Source organism: Scyliorhinus torazame, chromosome 11 (assembly GCF_047496885.1).
Source record: "Scyliorhinus torazame isolate Kashiwa2021f chromosome 11, sScyTor2.1, whole genome shotgun sequence".
Lineage (NCBI taxonomy): Eukaryota > Metazoa > Chordata > Chondrichthyes > Carcharhiniformes > Scyliorhinidae > Scyliorhinus > Scyliorhinus torazame.
This window is the reverse complement of record NC_092717.1, coordinates 228,529,644-228,551,781: the sequence shown is the minus strand read 5'-3', so window position 1 is coordinate 228,551,781 and position 22,138 is coordinate 228,529,644. Positions and strand designations below refer to the sequence as shown.

Below are 22,138 nucleotides of genomic sequence, written 5' to 3'. Positions count from 1 at the left end.
ACGACAGATCAAGGCGCCCGTTCGTCTAAATTTGTAACCTTCTCTGTAATTTTAAAACCAATCTGAATGGATATAGTTTTCCACCACTCCCGCTGGACTCATTTTTAACAGGGGGTGAATGTGGTAGTCACCACTGTTGTATTATATTGTATATATGGGTATTACGGTAAAGCCCCTGTACTACAGGTACGGGGGTAGATCCCTGTCTGCTATCTCCGCCCAGGAGGCAGAGTATAAATGTGTGTGCTCTCCGAACAGCAGCTATTTCGTAAGTTGCTGTAGGAGGCCACACATCTCTGTGTAATAAAGCCTCGATTACATTCTACTCTCGTCTCGTTGTAATTGATAGTGCATCACTTTTCTTCCCATGTACTTAATGATCTGTTGAGCTGCTCACAGAAAATACTTTTCACTGTACCTCGGTACACGTGACAATAAACAAATCCAATCCAATCCAGGGGGGCGCACTGTTGGTCCTCTCGGCGTCAGGGTGGTGCTTTTGGTCCTCCGGGCAGCAGGGGACGTGCTGTTCGTCCTCCCAGCAGCAGAGTCGTGATTTTGGTTCTCCTGGCAGCAGGGGGCGCGCTGTTGGTCCTCCGGCCACAGGGGGCGCGCTGTTTGACGTCCGGCCACAGGGGGCGCGCTGTTGGTCCTCCGGCCACAGGGGGCGCGCTGTTTGACGTCCGGCCACAGGGGGCGCGCTGTTGGTCCTCCGGCCACAGGGGGCGCCGTGCTGGACGACCGTTTGTCAAAGTCACCAAAGGAGTGGGGGGAGTTGGGCGGCTTGAGGCCCCCCAGACCCTTTAGTAAAACCGCCGGCTGAGATTTAACCTCACTCAGTGACGCTTATTATGAACATGCCGCCTATTCACAGGTGCCTTCAAGTGAGTAAAGTCGGTGCCGGGGGATTTTCCTGAGCTGACAGCGGGCTTTCGGTGCCTTTCCCCCGGCGCGGTTACTCTGCACCGCCCGAGGCCTGAGAGCGGCGGCCCGGACCAGAGTCCCAACGACGCCCTGACAACAACCCCTGTGAATTAAAACGCTTTTATAACAGTCACAATATGTGGACACCCATCAGTATGTTATTGGATCAGAATGTTGCACAGCTCCTCAACATTTATGTTGCTGTAGTGTGTTCACCATCTAAATGAATACTTCAGACATTCGGCATTTCGGAGGGTATTTATTAATGGTTGTAGAACCAAGGCTAATAGATGGAATTACTCTGCAGATCAGCCAGCATCTCATTGAGCGACGGGATGGGCTCCTTTGTTCCCTCTGGAGGGAGAGATGGGCTGGGAGCAGGCTCATAGTTATTTTAGGGAAGAGAGGTGATTCTATCGGGCGTTTGAGGATTAGGTGAGAGAATCGTCAAGGCAAAAGAAAATTTCCAAAGTGTTGGTGGGAGAATGGAGAGGTCAGGGAATGAGCAGCAGACTGGTGCACGCTAGAAAATCTGACTGAAAGTTGAGGAACTTTTTTTGCTTCGAACAGAGAAAGTTGAGGGGGGATTCTTTTGAGTTCAACGTGATGAAGGATTTTGACGTACAAGGAGAAACTTTCCACTGGCAGGAAGGTGGGTAAGCAGAGGACAGATATAATAGACGAACCAACCAGCTGGAAAGAGGGTAATTTTTACGCAGTGGGTTGTGTTCCTCAAAATGGTGGTGGAAGTAGATTCAATAGTAACTTTCAAAAAGGCAATTGGATATATATTTGCAAAGGAAAAACATTGCAGGGCTGTGGGAAAAGAGCGTGTGAATGGGATGAATTGGATAACTCATAAAGACCTGGCACAGCTCAATAGGCTGAAAGGCCTCCTCCACTGCTGTCTGATTCTATGCATTCCTTAGACAGATGAGGGCTGAGTTGGAAAGATGTCTGAATCCATAAATTCCTTCATGGAATGGCAGGTGTAATTTTAAAAATGGGTGTTGAGCAAAAGATTATATGGGATGATAACCTTGACCAAAACCATTGGTTTTAAAAGAAAATGAGGCTTAGAGGCAGTAGTGGTTAAAGAGAAAGACAACACTTGTATTTATATTGTGACTTTCACAACCTTAGGGCACCTCAAAGTTTTAAAGACCATAAGATGTAGGAGCAGAAGTAGGTCATTCAGCCCATCAAGTCTGCTCTGCCATTCAATGAGTTCATGACTGATCTGTAATGATAATCCTCAACTCCACTTTCCCACCTTATCCCCATAACCCTTGATTCCTTTACTGTTTTTAAATCTGTCTGTCTCAGCCTTGAACATATTTAATGATTCAGCCTCTACAGCGCTCTGCTGTGAAAGTTGCACAGATTCACTACCCTCTGAGAGAAGAGATTTCTCCTCTTCTCTGTCTTAAATGGGTGACCCCCTTACTCTGAGATAATGCCCACTGGCCCTAGACTCTCCCACAAGAGGAAACATCCTCTCAGCATCTACACTGCCAAGCCCCCTGAGAATCCTATATGTCTCAATAAGGTCATTCTTTTAAACTCCAATGAGTACAGGCCCAATCTACTCAACCTCTCTTCATGAGAAAATCCCTCATTTCCACGATCAACCTAGTAAACCTTCTCTGGACTGTCTTCAATGCCAACGTATCTTTCCTTACACAAGGGGGCCAAAATTGTTCACAGACAATGAAATTCTTTTGAAGTGTCGCTGCTGTTGAAGGCAGTGAATTACTGAGCTGTGGGTCAGGGCAGCTAGAGTGGGCAAAGGAAGAGCCAGGGAATTTGGTTTGGAAAGGAAGGGGTTGTTTAGCTGGAAAATATGATATAGTTAGCAAAGATTTCAAACACAAGACTGAGAATTTTAAATTCAAGGTGCCGGGGACCAGCTTCCTTTGGAACTCAGCCTCCTCAGCAAGGATGAGAGTGATAGGTGAGTAAGAAATTGGCGTGGAATCGAAACTGAACTTTAAAGACAGTGAGGGATGAGAGGTTAGCTAGGAGAACATTGGAATTGTCCAGTCTGGTGTTGAGATAAGGCTGAATAAGGGTTTCAGCAGCAGACGAGCTGACTGAAAGTAGGTAATGCTTGTGATGGTGAGGATATAGTTTCAGAAGCTCCAGTTTGGGATCAAAATCATTGCGGAGATTGCAAACAGTTTTTAAACTGCGGGTAATCAAGGAGAGGTAGCAGTGGAAGCAAGCATGGGTAGTCCCCAGAACTGGACCTTAGAAGGTTTGGTGTAGCCAGCCATGTCAAAAGCTATAGAGAGGTTAAGGAGGGATGTTGGAAGAATGGCCACAGTGTGGGATAGTATATACAGCACATCCATCGAGTTAAAGTGAACAACTAGGAAAATAAGCAGATACCTATATAGTCAGAGTGGAACTACTTCACAGTGCAATTGTACTCCCAGCTACAATCCACATTTCGAAAGACAAATCTGTAATTACACTTGGATATTTCTCAATTTAAATAGATATAGTATAAAAATGTTATACATTGACTATTATGCTTAATCGAAGTACTCATAACAACACTGATTTCATAGCTAGAGGATGGGTTTGTTTTAGCAAAGCAAGTTATAAAGTTTACATTCTGTCCTTTTTAATGAAAGCCAAAATTGTCTAATGTGGCAACAAATGACCCATGAGCTGAATCTAAACTGCAAGATCATTAAACCTTGCCCATGATTGTTTTCCTTTGCTTAATATTGAGATTGGACGCTTCTGTCGATTGTTCAAACTTTCTCAGGCTGGATTAGAAAAAGGTGTTTCCTGATTGGTTTAAGAATACTGCTTCTCCATTGGCCTAATGGATTTCAGCAGAGGCAAATGAGAGGACCTAAAAAAGGATTGAACAGAGTACTTTTAAAATGTTGAAAAGCTGGGAACAATGGCGATCCAAAGAGACTTGGGGAAGTCAGGAAACCTAGATCATGGTGGAATTCTCCATTCGCCCAGCTGAGTGTAGGGGATGCACTCAGTCAGGGAAAGAAAATCCCAACGGCCGGAGAATTCCAGCCCATATAAAGTCTCATGGACAGTTACAGAAAATAACCACAGACTGATGGAATACTGGCCTTTACACCTAGAGGACTAGAGTACAAGGATTTTAAAAAAGCTTGTTCCAAATTTTCATCATTAGTGATAAAAATATTGCGGACGGAAAGATTATGTTGAATAATGTAAAGAAATCATCCAATTGGCTTTCATAGGAACTAGATTTACTCGACTGATCTCTCAACTCCAAATAATGAGGAGGGATTACACAAACTCTGGCTGTATTGTCTGGAATTTATAAAGTTATGGGATGATTGCAGCTACAGCAGCATTTATTGTCCGTCCCTAATTGCCCTTGAAAAGATGGTGGTGAGCCACCAGCTTGAACCACTGTAGCTACACCCACAGTGAAGATAGAAAGGGTTTTGACCAGATGACAGTGAAGAATGGAGACATACCTTGAAGTCAGGATAGTGTGTGGAGGGGAACCTGGGTGGTGTTGCCATGCGACGACTGCCATTGCACTTCTAGATGGTAGAGGCCATGGGTTTGGAAGGTGTCAAAGGATCCTCAGTGAGTTCCTGCAGTGCATCTTGTAGATGGTACACACGGTTGCCACTTTGGCGGTGAAGGGAGTGAATGTTTAAGGGTGGATGGGGTGCCAATCAAGCTGCTTTGTCCTGGATTGTATTGAGCTTCTCGAGTGTTCTTGGAGCTGCACTCAATCAGACAAGTGGAGAGTATTCCATTCCACTCCTGACTTGTGCCGTGGGAGTCGGGAGGTGAGTTACCTGCTGCAGAATTCCTAGCCTCCAACCTGCTTTTGTAACCACAGCTGGTGCAATTCAGTTTCTGGTCAATGGTAACCCCCAGTATCAACATACTGGGGGAATTTGATGATGGTGATGTCATTGAATGTCAAGGTGAGATAGCTGGATTCTCTCTTTTTTGCAATGGACATTGCCTGGCACTTGAGTGGCACAAATGTTACCTGCTGTTATCAGCCCAAGCCTGGCTGTTGTCTGGTTTTGCTGCACATGGGTGTGGACTATTTCAGAATATAAGGAGTCAAGAATACTGCTGAACATTCTTCAATCATCAGTGAACAACCTCTATTCTGATCTTGTGTTGGAAGAATGTCATTGATGAAGCAGCTGAAGATTATTGAGCCTCGGACACTACCCTGAGGAGCACCTACATTCATAGAAGCCCTCCAGTGCAGAATGAGGCCATTTGGCCCATTGACACTGAGACGGCCCATTTAAAGAGCACTCCACCCAAGGCAACTTCTTTGCCCTATCTCAATAAACCCTTAACCTACACACCTTTGGATACAATGGGGCAATTTAGTATGGACAATCCATCTAACCTGCACAGCTTTGGATTGTGGGAGGAAACCAGAGCACCCGATGGAAACCACGCAGACACGGAGAAAGTGCAGACTCCGCACAGTCAGTGATGTCCTGGGATTGAATTGATTGACCTCCAACAGCCATAACCATTTTTCTTTGTGCTAGGAGTGTTTCCCCTCTGATTCCCATCGGCTTCAGCTTTGCTCGGGCTTCCTGATGTCATATTCAATCAAATGGTGCCTTGAGGCTTTCTCAAGGGCAGGCATTCTCACCTCACCTCAGGAGTAAAATTTGAAAATACTTACACACAAACAAAGACAGAAGCGATGGACTCTTCCACAAACAACTGATCCTAGATCATATAGAATAGAATCCTACAGTGCAGAAGGAGGCCATTCAGCCCATCACGCTGCACTGACCCTCTGAAAGAGCACCCTACCTCGGCCCACTCCCCAACCCTTTCCCATAATCTCACCTAACCTGAACATCCCTAGACACTTAAGGGCAATTTAGCATGGCTAATCCACCTGATCTGCCCATCTTTGGACTGTGGGACGAAACCGGAGCACCCGGAGGAAATTCACACAGACACGGGGAGAATGTGCAAACTCCATATAGACAATCACCCAAGGCTGAAATTGAACCCAGGTCCCTAGCGCTGTGAGGCAGCAGTGCTAACCACTGTGCCACCGAGCCGCCCCCTTTAAAACTGAGGATGTGTTTGCAGGAGTTGGTTGAGTAAAATTTCATTGGTAGAATGTCAGAGCACTAATGTTGTTACAGTGGAGGAAGTCTAAACACAGATCTGATTGGCCCCTAATGCTGCATTACTAACCATAGAAAAGTCAGAAAGCTGAGAGAGCTGTCCCAGGGTCATGACTACATATTTTCAATGGGTTGCCTCAAGGTGCCATCAATGGAGACCTATAGGATTAGATTTGTCCTTCACCTCAGACATAGGCAATATGTAGCCCAAGGAGATGAGGATTAAGCGAGAAGGAAAGAATAAATAGTTTCATAAAACTAAGCAAGACATTTACAAATACACTTGCAACGTGCAAATTCCTTTCCCTGATAATAGAAAGGTACAAAGGCATCAATAGCAGTAAATTTTAGGAGTGCTGTTTGTGAACCATGCTAATTCCATGTGTTTCTTTGTAGCTTTGCGCTGAAAATGAGCATGTACAAAAAAAGTTAAAGAAACTTCGGCTGAAGAATGAACAGTTGGAGAGTGAGCTTTCAGAAATCCAGGGGAAACTGCAAATGCAACAGCTGATGAGGGACTTTGTAACTACCAGAGAGTAAGTGCTATCCAAGAAAAACTTTCATTTCCTGAAGCTCCACAAACAGACATTACTTAGGAATCCCTAAGCATTGCAGCTGAATTTAAGGTCCAAAAGACCATTTATAACTGTATATCAGGCAACTCACATAATACAGCTCCTCAAAATCCCACTCAGGGAACAGAAAACTAAATTGATGGCTGTTATATAAGGTGACAGCTATCTTCTAAAACTTCAACTACCCAAACTGAGATATGGTATCATTGTGTTTATATTACTGGACAAGTAATCCAGAGGCTGGACTAATAACCTGGAGACATGAGTTCAAGTCCCACCACAGCAGCTGGGAATTTAAATTCATTATTGCTGAAAAAAAGGCATGCTGTCAAAGCTTTTCATTTTGCATTCATCAGGACAGATGCAAGAACGCTAAGTTCGAAAGGAGCAACAATTATATTGCATGAGAAAAGAGATGCTGATTGGTTGGCAAGTCAACTCTGATTGGTTGCGGCTTTGCCATGGTGAATGCACCAGAGGACTGTTGCCTCCCCCCCCCCCCCCCCCCCAACATGCTTTTGTTTGCTTATTCAAAAAGTGGTACAATGTCTAGACATATTCCTTTTGCTTGCAGAGTAAAGGTCCCTGTATATGAATATATGTAGCTCCTAGTAAGTGCAAAGAGATCTACCAGCAAACAGCGTAAATTGTTGTTTTCTTTGAAATTTGGCTTTCATGCATCTTGTCCTGGTGAGTACAAGACCTAAAGCTTCAATAGCAGGTTTCTTTTTTTCAGCAGTACTCAAATTTAAACGCAATTAAATAAATCTGGAGAAAAAGCTAGTATCAGTAATGGTGGCCAATTAACTACAGAATTCTCATAAATGCCCATCTGCTGTCCTTAAGGGAAACAAATCTGTCGTTCTTACCTGGTGTGCCGATGTACTCAGTTGTATTCAAAAGAAGGTTCACCACCACCTTCTCAAGAGCAACTAGGAATGGCCAATAAATGCTGGTCTTACCAGCAATGCCCACATCCAGTGAATTCATTGGAAAAAATGTCTTATATTTATTATTGGCTAGCTCATTAAGCTTAGTCCAAAGATGTGCAGGTTAGGTGGATTGGCCATGATAAATTGCCCTGTGTCCAAAATTGCCCTTAGTGTTGGGTGGGGTTACTGGGTTATGGGGATAGGGTGGGGGTGTTGACCTTGGTAGGGTGCTCTTTCCAAGAGCTGGTGCAAACTCGATGGGCCGATGGCCTCCTTCTGCACTGTAAATTCTATGATCTATGAAAAAAAAAGTTTGTGTTTGTTCTGTTATTTCTCATTGCAGGCAATGCTTTCATATTCTGGAGAGGCTGTGGTGTAGTGGTATTGTTGCTGGTCTAGTAATCCAGAGACCCAGGGTAATGCTCTGGGGAACCAGTTTGTATCCCACTACGGCTGATGGTGAAATTTGAATTCAGTAACAATCTGGAATTAAAAGTGACCATAAAACCATTGTCGATTGTCGTAAAAACTCATTTGGTTTACTAACGGCATCCTGACATGATCTGACCTACATGTGACTTCAGATCCACAGCAATGTGGTTGACTCTTAAATGCCATCTGAAAAGGCCTAGCAAGCCACTCGGTTCAAGGGCGATTATCGAGGGACAATAAATGTTGGCCTGGCCAGCGACACCCATATCCCATGAATGAATTTTTAAAAGTTCTTGATTGGTTTAAATTACATTTAATTGACATTATAGTTAACCTCTCATCTTGTGCCTGCAATTAATGATGCTGCAGCAATTTCCTTTTTAATCCTTTTGTAAAGTTTAGGTGTAACTAAATATGTAAGCATTTTAAAGTGACAAGGGACAACTTGTCTACTTTGAGTTTTCACACAGTGAGAACTCTACTGTGCCAAATATAGTTGGAATATATGTCACAACACCCTGGACTAGTGCAAGGTCAATTCCAGCCCCACTTGATCTGGAGTCGTAACACAGGTGAAATTCGATTTTATTTTAAATACCCTAGGTCCTTGATTGAGCCCAATAAACTGTAGCCACCAGGTTTGTAACTGTTAACACGAGTAACATTTTATTATGTACAGCATTATCATTAAACAGACAGAAAATATAGCTGACTTATCTAATACCACTTTCTCAACCCCCCCCCTTCCTAACTACCCGCACTCTCTATACACACAGCCAAACAATACAGAAGGGAAAGGGTGTTGGAAAGGGAATGAAAATATTAATAAAAATCAAAGGATAAGAATCTTTGATGCACTGGAATGACTTCCAGTCAATGTCTTTCTGAAGTTCAGGCTTTCATTTTGATACTTCTTCCCTCTAGGCTTGAGATGGTTTTCTCTGGCAAAGTTGTCTGCAGACTCTGCATCATTTCACTTTCACAGCAAAGAATGTGTTGGGAACTCACTGCTTTCAGAACAACAGAGCAGTCCTTTCACTTCAGCAAGCTGGAGAGAGAGAGAGAGTTTCTTTCACTTCCAAGATCTAAACACTTCTGCCAAGTTCTGTCAAAAAGCATCTCGCAAACCAATCAGTGGCCATTGTCAGGCAGAACACTGCCCCTGGCCAACCCACCAGTTGCCAGTTAACCAATCGATCTAACTCCCTCCAAGCCTTGTTCCTAAGATCTACTTTGTGTCAAGGCATCTGACTTCTCTCAAAAAACAAAACCTGGGAACACAGTCTTCTGACGTGCAGGCTGCTTCAACTTTGAGTCTTCTGCTTAAAGGCACATCTTGGTTATGGATCCACAGACTGAAACAATAAAATAACGTAAAAGAAATGGTTGGAAAGGAAATAAACAGGGAGCACTCTTATATAGACCAGGAATATATGTATACAACAGGAATTGGCGGGTGCATCACCTCATGTTGTGAGTGTGCACCAGTTACTATCCATTCACAGATTATTGCTGGAAGAAGGTTGGATACAGGCTTACTGTAATCATTGGAGATAATTGACGTGATGTTGAAGATATTACAAGCAAATACTAAATGTCACAATTTTGAATGTTTTTCAAGTGCTCAGACACAAACAGAATCTCAACCATGGCACAGAACAGGCGTTAAAGAGGCACATGTTTCAAAGGCAGATGAAAGGAGCAAGTAAGTATTTTAATTATTGTTTTCAAAGATAGTTTTGCATTGAGCAGAAAGAAGTAACGTAATAATTTTTATTGTCACAAGTAGGCTTACATTAACACTGCAATGAAGTGCTCCGAAAGCTAGTGTTTGAAACAAACCTGTTGGACTTTAACCTGGTGTTGTAAGGGTTCTTACTGTGCTCTTTATATATGTCTGAGACGCTCCCCTCCTATCCATCCTCTAGAAACCACCCTATCCTGAATCCCCCTTAGTGGCAGGAGTGGAAAGGTTGGTACCTGCCTCCGCAGAAAGTCCCGCACCTGTAAATATCAAAATTCATTTCCCCCGCCAATGCAAACTTCTCCTCCAGCGCCCTCATACTCGGGAAGCTTCCTTCTATAAACAGGTCCCCCATCCTCTCAATCCCCGCTCTCCGCCAAGTTCGGAACCCCCCATCCATCCTCCCCCAGGGCAAACCGGTGATTATCGCAGATTGAGGACCACACCAATGCCCCCTCTGCTCCCACATGTCTCCTCCACTGCCCCCAGACTCTCAGGGCCGCCACCATCACTGGACTGGTGGAATACCGCGCCGGCGGGAACGGCAGAAGTGCTGTTAACAACGCCCCCAGACTTGTGCCCTTACAAGAAGCCTCCTCCATGCGCACCCACGCCGGCTCCTCCTCCTCCTCCCCCCCCCCCCCCCCCCCCACCCCAAAAAAAATCAGGCACCTCCTCACCATGGCTATGTTAGCCGCCCAGTAGTAATTGCTGAAATTCGGCAGCGCCAGCCCTCCACCCCCCCCCCCCCCCCGACTCCGCTCGAGCATTGCTCTCTTCACTCGCAGGGACTTGCCCCCCCCACACAAAGCCCACAATAATCTTATTGATCCGCTTAAAAAAGGACCGCGGGATGAAGATGGGGAGGCACTGGAAAACGAATAGGAATCTCGGGAGGACCGTCATTTTTACTGATTGAATTCTGCCCGCCAGAGACAACGGGAGCGCATCCCATCTCCGGAAATCCTCCTTCATCTGATCCACCAACCGGGCCAAGTACAGTTTATGTAGCCTGTCCCAATCCCGTGGCACTTGGATACCCAAGTACCTGAAACTGTCCCCTACCACTCTAAACGGCAGTTCCCCCAGTTGCCTCTCCTGACCCCTCGCCTGGACCACAAACATCTCACTCTTCCCCATATTGAGCTTACACCCCGATAACCGGCCGAATTCCCCTAAAATTCCCATAATTTCTTCCATCCCCTCCATTGGGTCTGAGACATACAACAATAGGTCATCCGCATACAGCGAGACTCTGTCCCCCCCCCCCAGACCAGCCCCTTGAGGCCCTCAGAGCAATTGTCAGCGGCTCTATCGCCAGCGCAAACAGCAGTGGGGAGAGGGGGCATCCCTGTCTCGTCACCCGGTGCAGTCTGAAATAGTCCGAAGTCGTCCTGTTTGTCCGTACACTTGCAACTGGAGCCCGGTACAGCAACCTAACCCAGTCAATAATGCCCCTCCCAAACCCGAACCGCTCCAGCACCTCCCATAAATAATCCTACTCAACCCGGTCAAAGGCTTTCTCCGCATCCATCGCGACCACTACCTCAAACTCCCTACCTTCTGGGGGCATCATGATCACGTTTAGCAGCCTTCTTACATTGGTCACCAACTGCCTGCCCTTAACGAACCCCGCCTGATCCTCCACTATAACGCCCGGTACACAGTCCTCAATCCTGGAGGTCAGGATTTTGGCCAGAGGTTTGGCACCTACGTTCAGCAAGGAAATAGGCCTGTAAGACCCACATAGCTCTGGGTCCTTGTCCCGTTTCAGGATGAGCGAGATCATGGCCTGTGATATCGTCTGGGGCAGAGCCCCTCTTTCCTTAGCCGCGTTAAAGACCTTCATCAGCACCGGCCCCAATATTCCGGAGAACTTTTTATAGAACTCAGCTGGGTAACTGTCCGGTCCCGGGGCCTTATCCGACTGCATGGCCTTCAGACTCTCCACTATCTCCTCCAGCCCGATCGGGGCCCCCAGCCCTTCTGCCAGCTCCCCATCCACCTTCGGGAAAGTCAGCCCATCCAACAAGTGCCTCATCCCCTCTGGCCCCGCAGAGGGTTCCAACCTATACAACCTGCTATAAAAGTCCCGAAAGGTCTTGCTCACCCCCGCTGAGTCCCCAACTATGTTCCCATCCCCGTCAATAACTTTCCCTATTTCTCTAGCTGCCTCCCTCTTTCTAAGCTGCTGTGCAAGCATTCTGCTGGCCTTCTCACCGTGGTCGTAAATCGCCCCCTTCGCCTTTCTGAGCTGTTCCACTGCCCTCCCGGTGGTTAACAAACCAAATTCCGCCTGTAGCCTCCGGCGTTCCCTTAAAAGCCCTGCCTCTGGAGCCTCCGCATGCCTCCTATCAACTCGTAGAATCTCTTTTACCAGTCGGTCCGTTTCAGCCCTATCCGTCCTGTCCCTGTGAGCCCGGATCGTGATCAGTCCTCCTCTCACCACTGCCTTCAGTGCTTCCCAGACCACCGCTGCTGAGACCACCCCCGTATCATTTACCTGCAGGTAATTCAGCATGCACTTCCTCAGCCTCTCACACACTGCTTCGTCCGCCAATAGCCCTACATCCTACGGGCGCTGCTTGCTATCCATACTAACCTGCAGGTCCACCCAGTGCGGAGCATGGTCCGAGATCGTAATTGCCGAGTACCCCGTATCCACCACCGCCACCAATAGGGCCCTACCCAAGACAAAGAAATCGATCCGGGAATACACCTTATATACGTGGGAGTAAAAAGAAAATTCCTTCACCCTCGGCTGCCTATATCTCCATGGATCCCCCCCCCCGATCTGCTCCATGAACCCTTTCAGCTCCTTTGCCATTCCTGGCACTTTGCCCGTTCTCGAGCATGATAGCTCCTGGCCTGGATCAATAACCGTATTAAACTCCCCTTCCATAATCAACTTATGCGAGTCCAGGTCCGGAATCTTCCCTAGCACCCTCTTTATAAAATCCCCGTCACCCCAATTTGGCGCATATACATTGACCAGCACTACCTTCAGCCCCTGCAGCTTGCCGCTAACCATCATATATCGACCTCCCACATCTGAGACTATTCTTCCCACCTCAAATGCCACCCGCTTGTTAATCAGAATCGCAACCGCTCTAGTCTGTGTATCCAGCCCCAAGTGGAAAACCTGACTAATCCAGCCTTTCCTCAACCTGACCTGGTCCGCTACTTTAAGATGCGTCTCCTGCAGCATTACCACGTCCACCTTCAGTCCCCTCAAGTGCGCAAACACACGTGCCCTCTTTACCGGCCCATTTTGCCCTCGAACATTCCAGGTGATCAGCCTAGCTGGGGGGCAAAGTGGCCCTCCCCTCCCCCCGCCCCCGGTCAGCCATCCCCTTTCTTGGGCCCGCCTCCAGCCCATGCACCACGCCTCCTCCGGCACCCCGCCCGGCGGCCCCCACCCCCGACCGCCTCAGTGTCCCTCCATCGAAGTCCCTCCCTCGTCAGCAGAACCCATCCCCCCCCCCCCAGCAACTCTACTCTAAAACCTAGCCCATCTAGTAAACTAAGCGTATACACCCCCCCCCCCCCCCCCCACTGTGCTTCCGTGAGCTAGCTCACACAGCTAGCTTGGTGGCCCCTGCCCCCGGCGCCAAGAAGTCTTCCACCTATTGTTCCCTCGCTCCCCTCCCCCCGCTCATACAAACAAAATCCCTCAGCTAACAATCCCCAAACAAACACCCAACAGCAAGAAAACACGAAAACAAAAGCACCACCCACCGAAACTCAGACAGGCACATCTCCATCCCAAAAAAGTGCACATCAATAAAACCACAAAAAGGACATTGCCAACATCTACCGAGAAAAAGAACCCAAAAACGAAAAATCGACTTTCCTCCCCACCGCCCCCTTTTTCCTAAACAGAGCTCCAAAAACAGACACAAACGAGAAGGCATAACCAATTTAAAAACAGGAAAACAAAACCCACCAAAAACCAAGGGAGGGAAAAGAAAAAACACAGAAAAATAGAAAAAAGGGGCCCAATATAGGCCAACACGTTGCCTCTATGTCCGAGAGTTCTCAGACCTCCACCAGTCATTTCCTTTTAGCTTTTAGCAAAGTCCAGCGCCTCATCGGGCGACTCGAAATAGTGATGCTGATCCTCATGCGTGACCCAAAGACGCGCCGGATACAGCAGACCGAACTTCACCTGCTTCTCAAAGAAAATAGCATTGACTTCGTTAAAGCCTGCCCTCTTCCTCGCCACCTCCACACTCAGGTCCTGGTACACCCGCAGGATGCTGTTGTCCCACTTGCAACTCCGCGTGCGCTTGGCCCACTGAAGAATGCATTCCTTGTCCAGGAACTTGTGGAATCTCACCACCATTGCCCTCGGGGGGGGAGGGTGTTCCCCGCTCGCGGCTTCCTAGCAAGCGCTCGGTATGCCCTGTCCACCTCCAACGGTAGGGGGGAATGCCCCCTCCCCCAGCAGCTTTTCGAACATACCCGACAATTCTCAAGTTCTGCCGGTGGGACCGGTTCTCAAGGTCCTCCACCTTCTCCAGGAGCCTTTTCTGCTGTTCCCAAAGCATCCCCACCTCCGGCTCCACCTCTGTATGATGCTCCTCCTGTTCAAGCAGCGCCTTCTCCACCTTTTGAATCGCCCGATCCTGGGCGTCCAGTCTGCTCTTTAACACAATCAGTTGATTCTTTAACCGGGTCCAAACATTCCCGCTTCTGCCTGGCAAAATCATCCTGAATGGCCTGCATCACTGGGTCCGTTGGTCGCTGCACTGCCACCCCAGGGATCCGGCCCTCGGCCATACTGTCTCCTGCTGCAGCTTCTTGTTTCTGCCCTTCCGTGTACTTCTGGTCCTTTTCTCCATACACCGATACGTGGAAGGGGTGCCCAATTGCCTCAACCTTCGAATTTGCCGTTTAAAACTGGAGAAGGTCCGGCGGAAAGGTCCAAAAGTCCAACCAAAGCGGGAGCCACCAAATGTGCGACTTACTCCTTCATAGCCGCCACCGGAAGCCCCCCCGCCCCATTATCAACCGGTGCGAGTCCAGGTCCGGGATCTTCCCCAACACCTGCCTCATAAACTCTGCATTATCCCAGTTCTGGGCATAAACATTCACCAACACCACCAGCATCCTCTCCAATTTCCCGCTCACCATAACAAACCTCCCTTCCGAGTCACGATGCTGTCCACTTCAAGACCCATTTATTTGTCAAGACCGCTATCCCCCACGTCTTCAGATACAGTCCTGAATATCAGACCTGCCCTACCCACCCTTTCCAGAGCCTAGTTTTATCCCCAATCTTCAGGTCAGTTTCCTGTAAGAATGCCTCATCCGCCTTTGAGCTTCTCAAATGCGTAACATGAGAGCAATCTAGACCGGCACTTTCGGCCCTCTCACGTTCCATGTGATCAGCACCCCCCCCCCGCCCATCATCCACAGCCCCTCCTGGGCCAGCCTCCGTCCCGCTACCAGGCCCGCCCTCGGATGTCCACAGTCATCGACCCACCCCCCCCATCATACCACATTAAAAAAACGCTCCCCTGTCAGCAGTCCCCCTTCCCCCACCCCACAGAACAACAATCCCAACCCCCATCAACACTCGAACCACCTGCTCGTTCCCCACTGCGCTTCCGTGAACTAGCCCGCCCAGCTAGCCTGGTAGACCCCAACCATGGTGCCCAGCATCCTACCCCCACTGGTTCCCCTCCCTCCTGCACCAACGCTCTCCTGGTGCAAACAACATCAACATTCAAAGACCGAAAGAGACTAGAACAACCCCCCAACCCCCACAGAAGAACAGAGGACAATGCCCCCAGAGGGCAAAAAAAACACCTCCTCCAAAGTGCAATGTCCTTTTTCTGCCAGTCCATTGTCTCTCACAAACCCCGTCGCCTGCTCTGGCATCCCAAATTAGTATTCTCAGCGATTATAGGTCACCCAGAGGCGGGCTGGGCACAGCATTCCGAACTTCACCCCCTTTTTAAAGAGGGCAGCCTTCACTGTTAAAGCCCGCTCTCCTCTTGGCCAGCTCTGCACCCAGGTCCTGGTATACTTGAAGTTTGCTGCCCTCCGAGGTACACCGCCTAGTCTGCCTGGCCCACCTCAGATTCCGTTCCTTGACCAGAAACCGCCGCAATCGCACCACCATCGCCCTTGGCGGCTCGTTGCCCTGCGGCTTCCTTTTAAAAAATTGTCTTTATTGTCACAAGTAGGCTTCCATTAGCACTGCAATGAAGGTATTGTGAAAAGACCCTAGTCGCCCCATTCCGGTATGTCTGTTCGGGTACACAGAGGGAGAATTCAGCATGTCCAAATTCATCAACACCCTGTCCACCTCTAGGGTCTGTTCGAAGACCCCCTCTCCCAGCAACTTCTACAATATCTTGGCTACATACGAGCCAGCGTCCGCTCCCTCAATGCCCTCTGGCAACCCCACAATCCTCAGGTTCTGTCTCTGGGAGCGATTCTCCAAAGCCTCCACCTTCTCCCGAAGCCGCTTCTGGGTATCTTGCATCACCCCTATCTCAGCCGCCTATTAAGTAAGCTGCCCCTCATGCTCCCCCACCGGCTCTTCCACCTTCTGGATCGACTGGCTTTGAGTCTCCAACCTCAGCTCCACGTATCAATCCCATCCTTAAGCGGATCCACCTGTCCTCGCCAGGTCTTCCAGAGACTCCTTCTCTGCCAGGTGAACTTGTTTAAAAAGTCGACCAGCTGTTCCATAGACCACTATGAACAGCTGGTCCCTTACCCTCTGCTATCTTTCCCTGTGTCCCAGGCACAGTTTCTCGCTCCAACAGCTCCTTTCGCCTAAAACCACTTCTGGTCCACGAATCCATCCACCGGTGGAATAAGCTTTTTCTCCACCACTCCTGCACCTTTTTCCACTAAAATGTTCGCCCGCTAATCGGGGAAAAGGTCCAAAAATACCTCCACAAGCGGGAGCTACCAGATGTGCGACCACTCACACCATGGCCACCACCGGAAGTGGAATTCCCTCCCTAACAGCACTGTGGGTGTATCTACACCTCGGGGACTGCAGCGGTTCAAAGAGGCATCTCACCGCCATCTTCTGAAGGGCAACTAGGGATGGGCAATAAATGCTGGCTTAGCCAGCCAAGGCACATCCCATAAATGAATACATTTTTTAAAAGGTTCACTGACTCAGGAGCTGATCTGGGAACGATCAAGACACTTCCAGACAGTCCGGCTCTTGTTACTAGGCAGAAACCAATGTAACAAACATCGGAACATCTTGTACCTTAAATGTTACAGTTGCCACAGACTGATAATTTAGGTCCCAGAGATATAATGAATTGAATTCATTACAGTTTACTTTTCATTAGATTATTAATGGTGCCCCTCTAAGAAGGGAGCACTTATTCCCTCAGAACTGAACACCTGCCAATCATAGTTAAAAGGACAGGGAGAAATCTGCAATTTGCTGCCCCCAGAAGGGTGTGGGTGCTCAGACAATTCAAATGTTCAAAATTGAGGTTGAAAGATTCCTGAAATAAAAACAGGAAATTCTGGAAAAGCTCAGCAGGTCTGGCAGGATCTGTGGAGAGAGAAACAGAGGTAGCATTTTGAGTCTGTATGGTTCTTCAGAGCTAAAGAAAGGGAGAAACTTGATGGATTTTATACTGTAGAAGAGGGGTTGGAGTAAAGAAGGTCAGTGATAGGTGGGAGCGAGGAGAGATTGCAACAAAGATGTGTAGGTCACAAGATAGGAAATGAAGTGCTGACAGTAGCACAAAGGTAAGATAGCAGAACAATTTAATCGGGGAACAAAAGGTTAATGCTCAGTGAAAGCAAAAGGTAAGAACTAATGGGAAGATCAGGTGCTGCTCCTGCAGTTTGTGTTGTGCTTGACTGAACAGGCACGATTAGACACATTACCGCCCTCCGGACTCAATATTGAGTTTAACAACTTTGGACTGTGACCTTTCACCTCCATTTTACCCTTGTTTTAATCCCAAAAATGTTTGCCCCAATGCAACCACCTGTCATTTGTTCTTACATTTTGCTTTCACTGAGCATAGACCTTTGATCTCCTGTTAACATATTCTGCAATCTTACCTTAATGCTTATCAGCAATTCCATAGTCCTTCACGCTGCCACTAATGCTTCCTCCGCCTTGTGACCTATGCACCTTTGCTGCAATCTCTCCCAGCTCCCACCTATCGCTGACCTTCCACTCTGCTCCACTGTTCCACCCCCTCTTATACACTATTTAATCCTTCACATTGTCTCCCTCTCTTTAGCTGTGAAGAGTCTACGGACTCAAAACATTACCTCTGTTTTCCTCTTCACAATTGGTGCCAGATCGGCAGAGATTTTTCTGCATTTTCTGTTTCTATTTCACATTTCCAGCATCCGCAGTATTTTGCTTTTATTTGATGAATTTCTTTTGGGTGAAAGTATTGAAATATTTGGGGGGAAATATGGGAAAAGAGTTGAGGTCCAGATCACCTGTGATTTAATAGAATGCTAGACCAGGCACTGAGGGTTGAATGACCGACTTATTCCTGTGCTCTTAGGTTATTTTCAAGTGACTTTTCATAGACGTTTTTGAAACCTCTTTGTATGCCAAGAAATAAATGTTGTTGCTTGGTCCCTCGGTAGTGTCTCAAACTACTGAAGACATATTTATTTATCTTGAAGAGCAGCGACTAGGGAAATACGCCAACTATTCAATAGTACTGAAGACTTGTGCTCCAGAACGTGCCGCACCCCTAGCCAAACTGTTCCAGTGCAGCTACAACACTGGCATCCACCCGGCAATGTGGAAAATTGCATAGGGGCGTCTTGTACCCAAGAAACAGGACAAACCCAACCCAGCCAATTACCAGCAAAGTGATGGAAGGAGTCATTCACAGTGCTATCAGGCGGCACTTACTCAGCAATATCTTGCTCACAGACGCTGAGTTTGGGTTCTACCAGGATCACTCAGTGCCTGACCTCATTACAGCCTTGGTTCAAACATGGACAAAAGAGCTGAATGCCAGAGGTGAGGTGAGAGTGACTGCCCTTGACATCAAGGCAGCATTTGACCGAGTATGGCATCAAGGAGCCCTAGCTAAACTGGAGTCAATGGGAATCAGGGGGAAAACTCTTTGCTGGTTGGATTCATACCTGGCACAGAGGAAGATGGTTGTGGTGGTTGGAGGTCAATCATCTCAGTCCAGGACATCACTGCAGGAGTTCCTCAGGGTAGTGTCCTCGGCCCAACCATCTTCAGCTGCTTCATCAATGACCTGCCTTCCATCATAAGGTCAGAAGTGGGGATGTTTGTGGATGACTGCACAATGTTCATCACCATTTGCGACTCCTCAGATAATGAAGCAGTCCATGTCCAAATGCAGCAAGACCTGGCCAATATCCAGACATGGACTGACAAGTGGCAAGTTACATTCGTGCCACACAAGGGCCAGGCAATGACCATCTCCTACAGGAGAGGATCTAACCACCGCCCCTTGACATTCAATGGCATTACCACCGCTGAATCCCCCACAATCAACATCCTGGGGGTTACCATTGATCAGAAACTGAACTGGACTATTAATACTGTGGCTACCAGGGCAGGTCAAAGGCTAGGAATCCTTCAGCGAGTAACTTATCTCCTGACCCCCAAAGCCTGTCCACCATGTACAAGACAGAAGTCAGGAGTGTAATGGAATACTCTCCACTCGCCTGCATGGGTGCAGCTCCATCAACACTCAAGAAGCTCAACACCATCCAGGACAAAGCAACCCGCTTGATTGCTCCCCCTTCCACAAACATTCAAACCCTCCACCACCGACGAACAGTTACAGCCGTGTGTACCATTTACAAGATGCACTGCAGTAACTCACCAAGGTTCCTCAGACAGCACCTTCCAAACCCACGACAACTACCACCTAGAAGGAGAAGAGCAGCAGGTAACGGGGACCCCACTGTCATAATATACACCAGTATATCATGGTGCAGACACACACTGATGGACACACAGTGGGACCAATCAACATACACAACACCGCAGCCAATCACCAGTGAGAGCACACGCACTATAAAGACAGGGAGCATCAGAGTTCCCGCTCATTCGAGTTGCAGCTAGCTAGGAGGACAGAGCTCACAGCCTGCAACACAGACATTCACCATGTGCTGAGTGCATCGACTGGTTAGGACAAGGCAGAGGTCTTTAGTTAAAGCTAGTATCGTATTAACCCACAGTTTAAGTATGTTTAAACAGTTAATGATTCAATAAAATAGTGTTGCACTATTTCAAGTGTTGGTGACCTGTCTGTGATCCAGAACACCCAACACATCATGATACCAGGTGTGGTGGGATACTAGCACTTCTTAGACCTACCTGCAAGTGATCTGCCTTTCGCCAGCATTCCGTCATCCTGCAACATGGACAACATTAGCCCGCCGCTGCCGTTCCGCATCGACGGCAACCTCGGGGCCAATTGGAAGATTTTCAAACAGCGCTTCCAGCTCTTCCTCGAAGCCACGGACAGGGAGGGCGCCTCGGACACCAGAAAGATTGCTCTTCTCCTCTCCACAGCCGGGGTCCATGCCATCCACATTTTCAACTCTCTCACTTTCGCAGATGATAAAGATAAGACGAAGTTCAAGACGGTCCTCCTCAGGTTTGACACTCACTGCAGCGTAGAGGTGAATGAAAGTTTTGAACACTACGTGTTCCAGCAGCGTTTGCAGGGTAAGGATGAACCTTTCCAATCCTCCGCATCCTTGCGCAATCTTGCAGCTACGGGCCCACCTCCGACTCCATGATACGCGACCAGATCGTTTTCGGTGTTCAGTCGGACCCCCTATGTCAGCAGCTCCTCAAAGTAAAGCAACTCACCCTAGCGACCGCCATCGAGACCTGTGTCTTACATGAAAACGCCACGAGTCGGTATTCCCATATACAAGTGGCTGAAACGGCGCGGCAAGGTCCTCACGAGGCGGAACGGGTCCAAGTGATTGAGCACCTCCATGGCCTCAGCCTGGATGAGGGCGGCCATTTCGCACGCTTTTCGCAGACTCCCGCGCTTGTATGCACCAAACGAGGGGATGGCGACGTTAAGGAACGTAATGCGCAGGCGCGCTCGACCGCACCGCGCATGCGCAGTGGCGCAGCGAACGTGCTGACGTCACGATGTGCGGCAACTGTGGCTCTGCCCATTTAAAGCGGCAATGCCCTGAAAAATCTCGACAATGTCTACGATGTGGAAGACTTGGCCACTATGCTGCCTTCTATCGAGCAGCTCAGCCTGCCAGCTCCCATCGCTTCAGCCAGCCTCGCAGGAATGTTCGGGCAATTCAACCCACGTTCACTGAGTCCGATGCGGACCTCCCACACAGCCGTGACACCGAGGACCCGAAGGCGCCTTTTCGAGTCGGTGTCGTAACGAAAAACAGGCTGTCCCCGAAGCAAAGACACCAGCTGCTGTCGGTATACAGCATCGATCCAGACAATGAGTGGTGTGCCACCCTGACGGTCAACCGGTCCCAAATACGATTCTGCCTGGACACTGGTGCCTCCGCCAATCTCATGGCGTGGTCTGCTTTCCAAAGCCTTCGTGTCAAACCAGCCATCCTTCCATCGGCCTGCCAGCTATTTGACTACAATGGCAACATCATTCCTGCTACCGGGTCGTGCCAACTTGAAGTGACGCACAAGTCACGGAAAGCCATCCTTCCTTTCGAGATTGTGGGCTCCTCGAAGGACTCCCTGCTTGGCGCACAGGCGTGCAAGCTGTTGAACCTCATTCAAAGAGTTCACTCTCTTTCTCCTGATGACACGCCTGCCTTCCAGGACGCTGACTTCAGGGCGCAACTCGACGCCATCATCGACCAGCACTACGACGTCTTCGAAGGCATGGGCACGCTCCCATATACTTACAAGATCCTACTCAAACAGAACGCCATGCCTGTGGTGCATGCATCTCGCAGAGTCCCAGCACCCCTCAAGGACCGCCTCAAGCAGCAGCTGCAGGACCTCCAAGACCAAGGAGTGATCTCAAGAGTTACGGAACCAACCGACTGGACCAGTTCCATGGTGTGCGTATAAAAGCCTTCTGGCGAGCTGAGAATTTGCATTGATCCCAAGGATCTGAATCGCAATATCATGAGGGAGCATTATCCAATTCCCAAGCGCGAAGGGATCACATGCGAGATGGCTCGCGCCAAGCTCTTCACCAAACTTGACGCCTCGAAAGGATTCTGGCAAATCCAGCTCGACAAATCCAGCAGGAAACTATGTACCTTTAACACCCCCTTTGGCAGATATTGTTACAACAGGATGCCGTTTGGGATCATATCGACTTCAGAAGTGTTCCACAGAATCATGGAACAAATGATGGAAGGCATTGAAGGTGTTCGCGTCTATGTCGACGACATAACCATTTGGTCCAGGAG

The 22,138-nt window shown here is 48.4% G+C and overlaps 1 protein-coding gene across 2 annotated transcripts in view; it reads left to right on the top strand.

Moving 5' to 3' along the window:
• Positions 1-728: 728 nt before the first annotated feature.
• Positions 729-22,138, top strand: part of LOC140385827 (uncharacterized) — a 50,428-nt gene continuing 29,018 nt past the window's right edge. Inside the window, exons 1-3 of one of the 2 annotated variants that reach the window (XM_072468390.1) lie at positions 729-884; positions 6,462-6,601; positions 9,626-9,709. In XM_072468390.1, the coding sequence (XP_072324491.1) occupies positions 852-884; positions 6,462-6,601; positions 9,626-9,709 (257 nt within the window). In that variant the 5' untranslated portion in view covers positions 729-851. Of the gene's footprint in view, positions 885-1,508; positions 1,577-6,461; positions 6,602-9,625; positions 9,710-22,138 lie in introns of those variants that run through there. The other variant, XM_072468391.1, reaches the window with a different exon arrangement.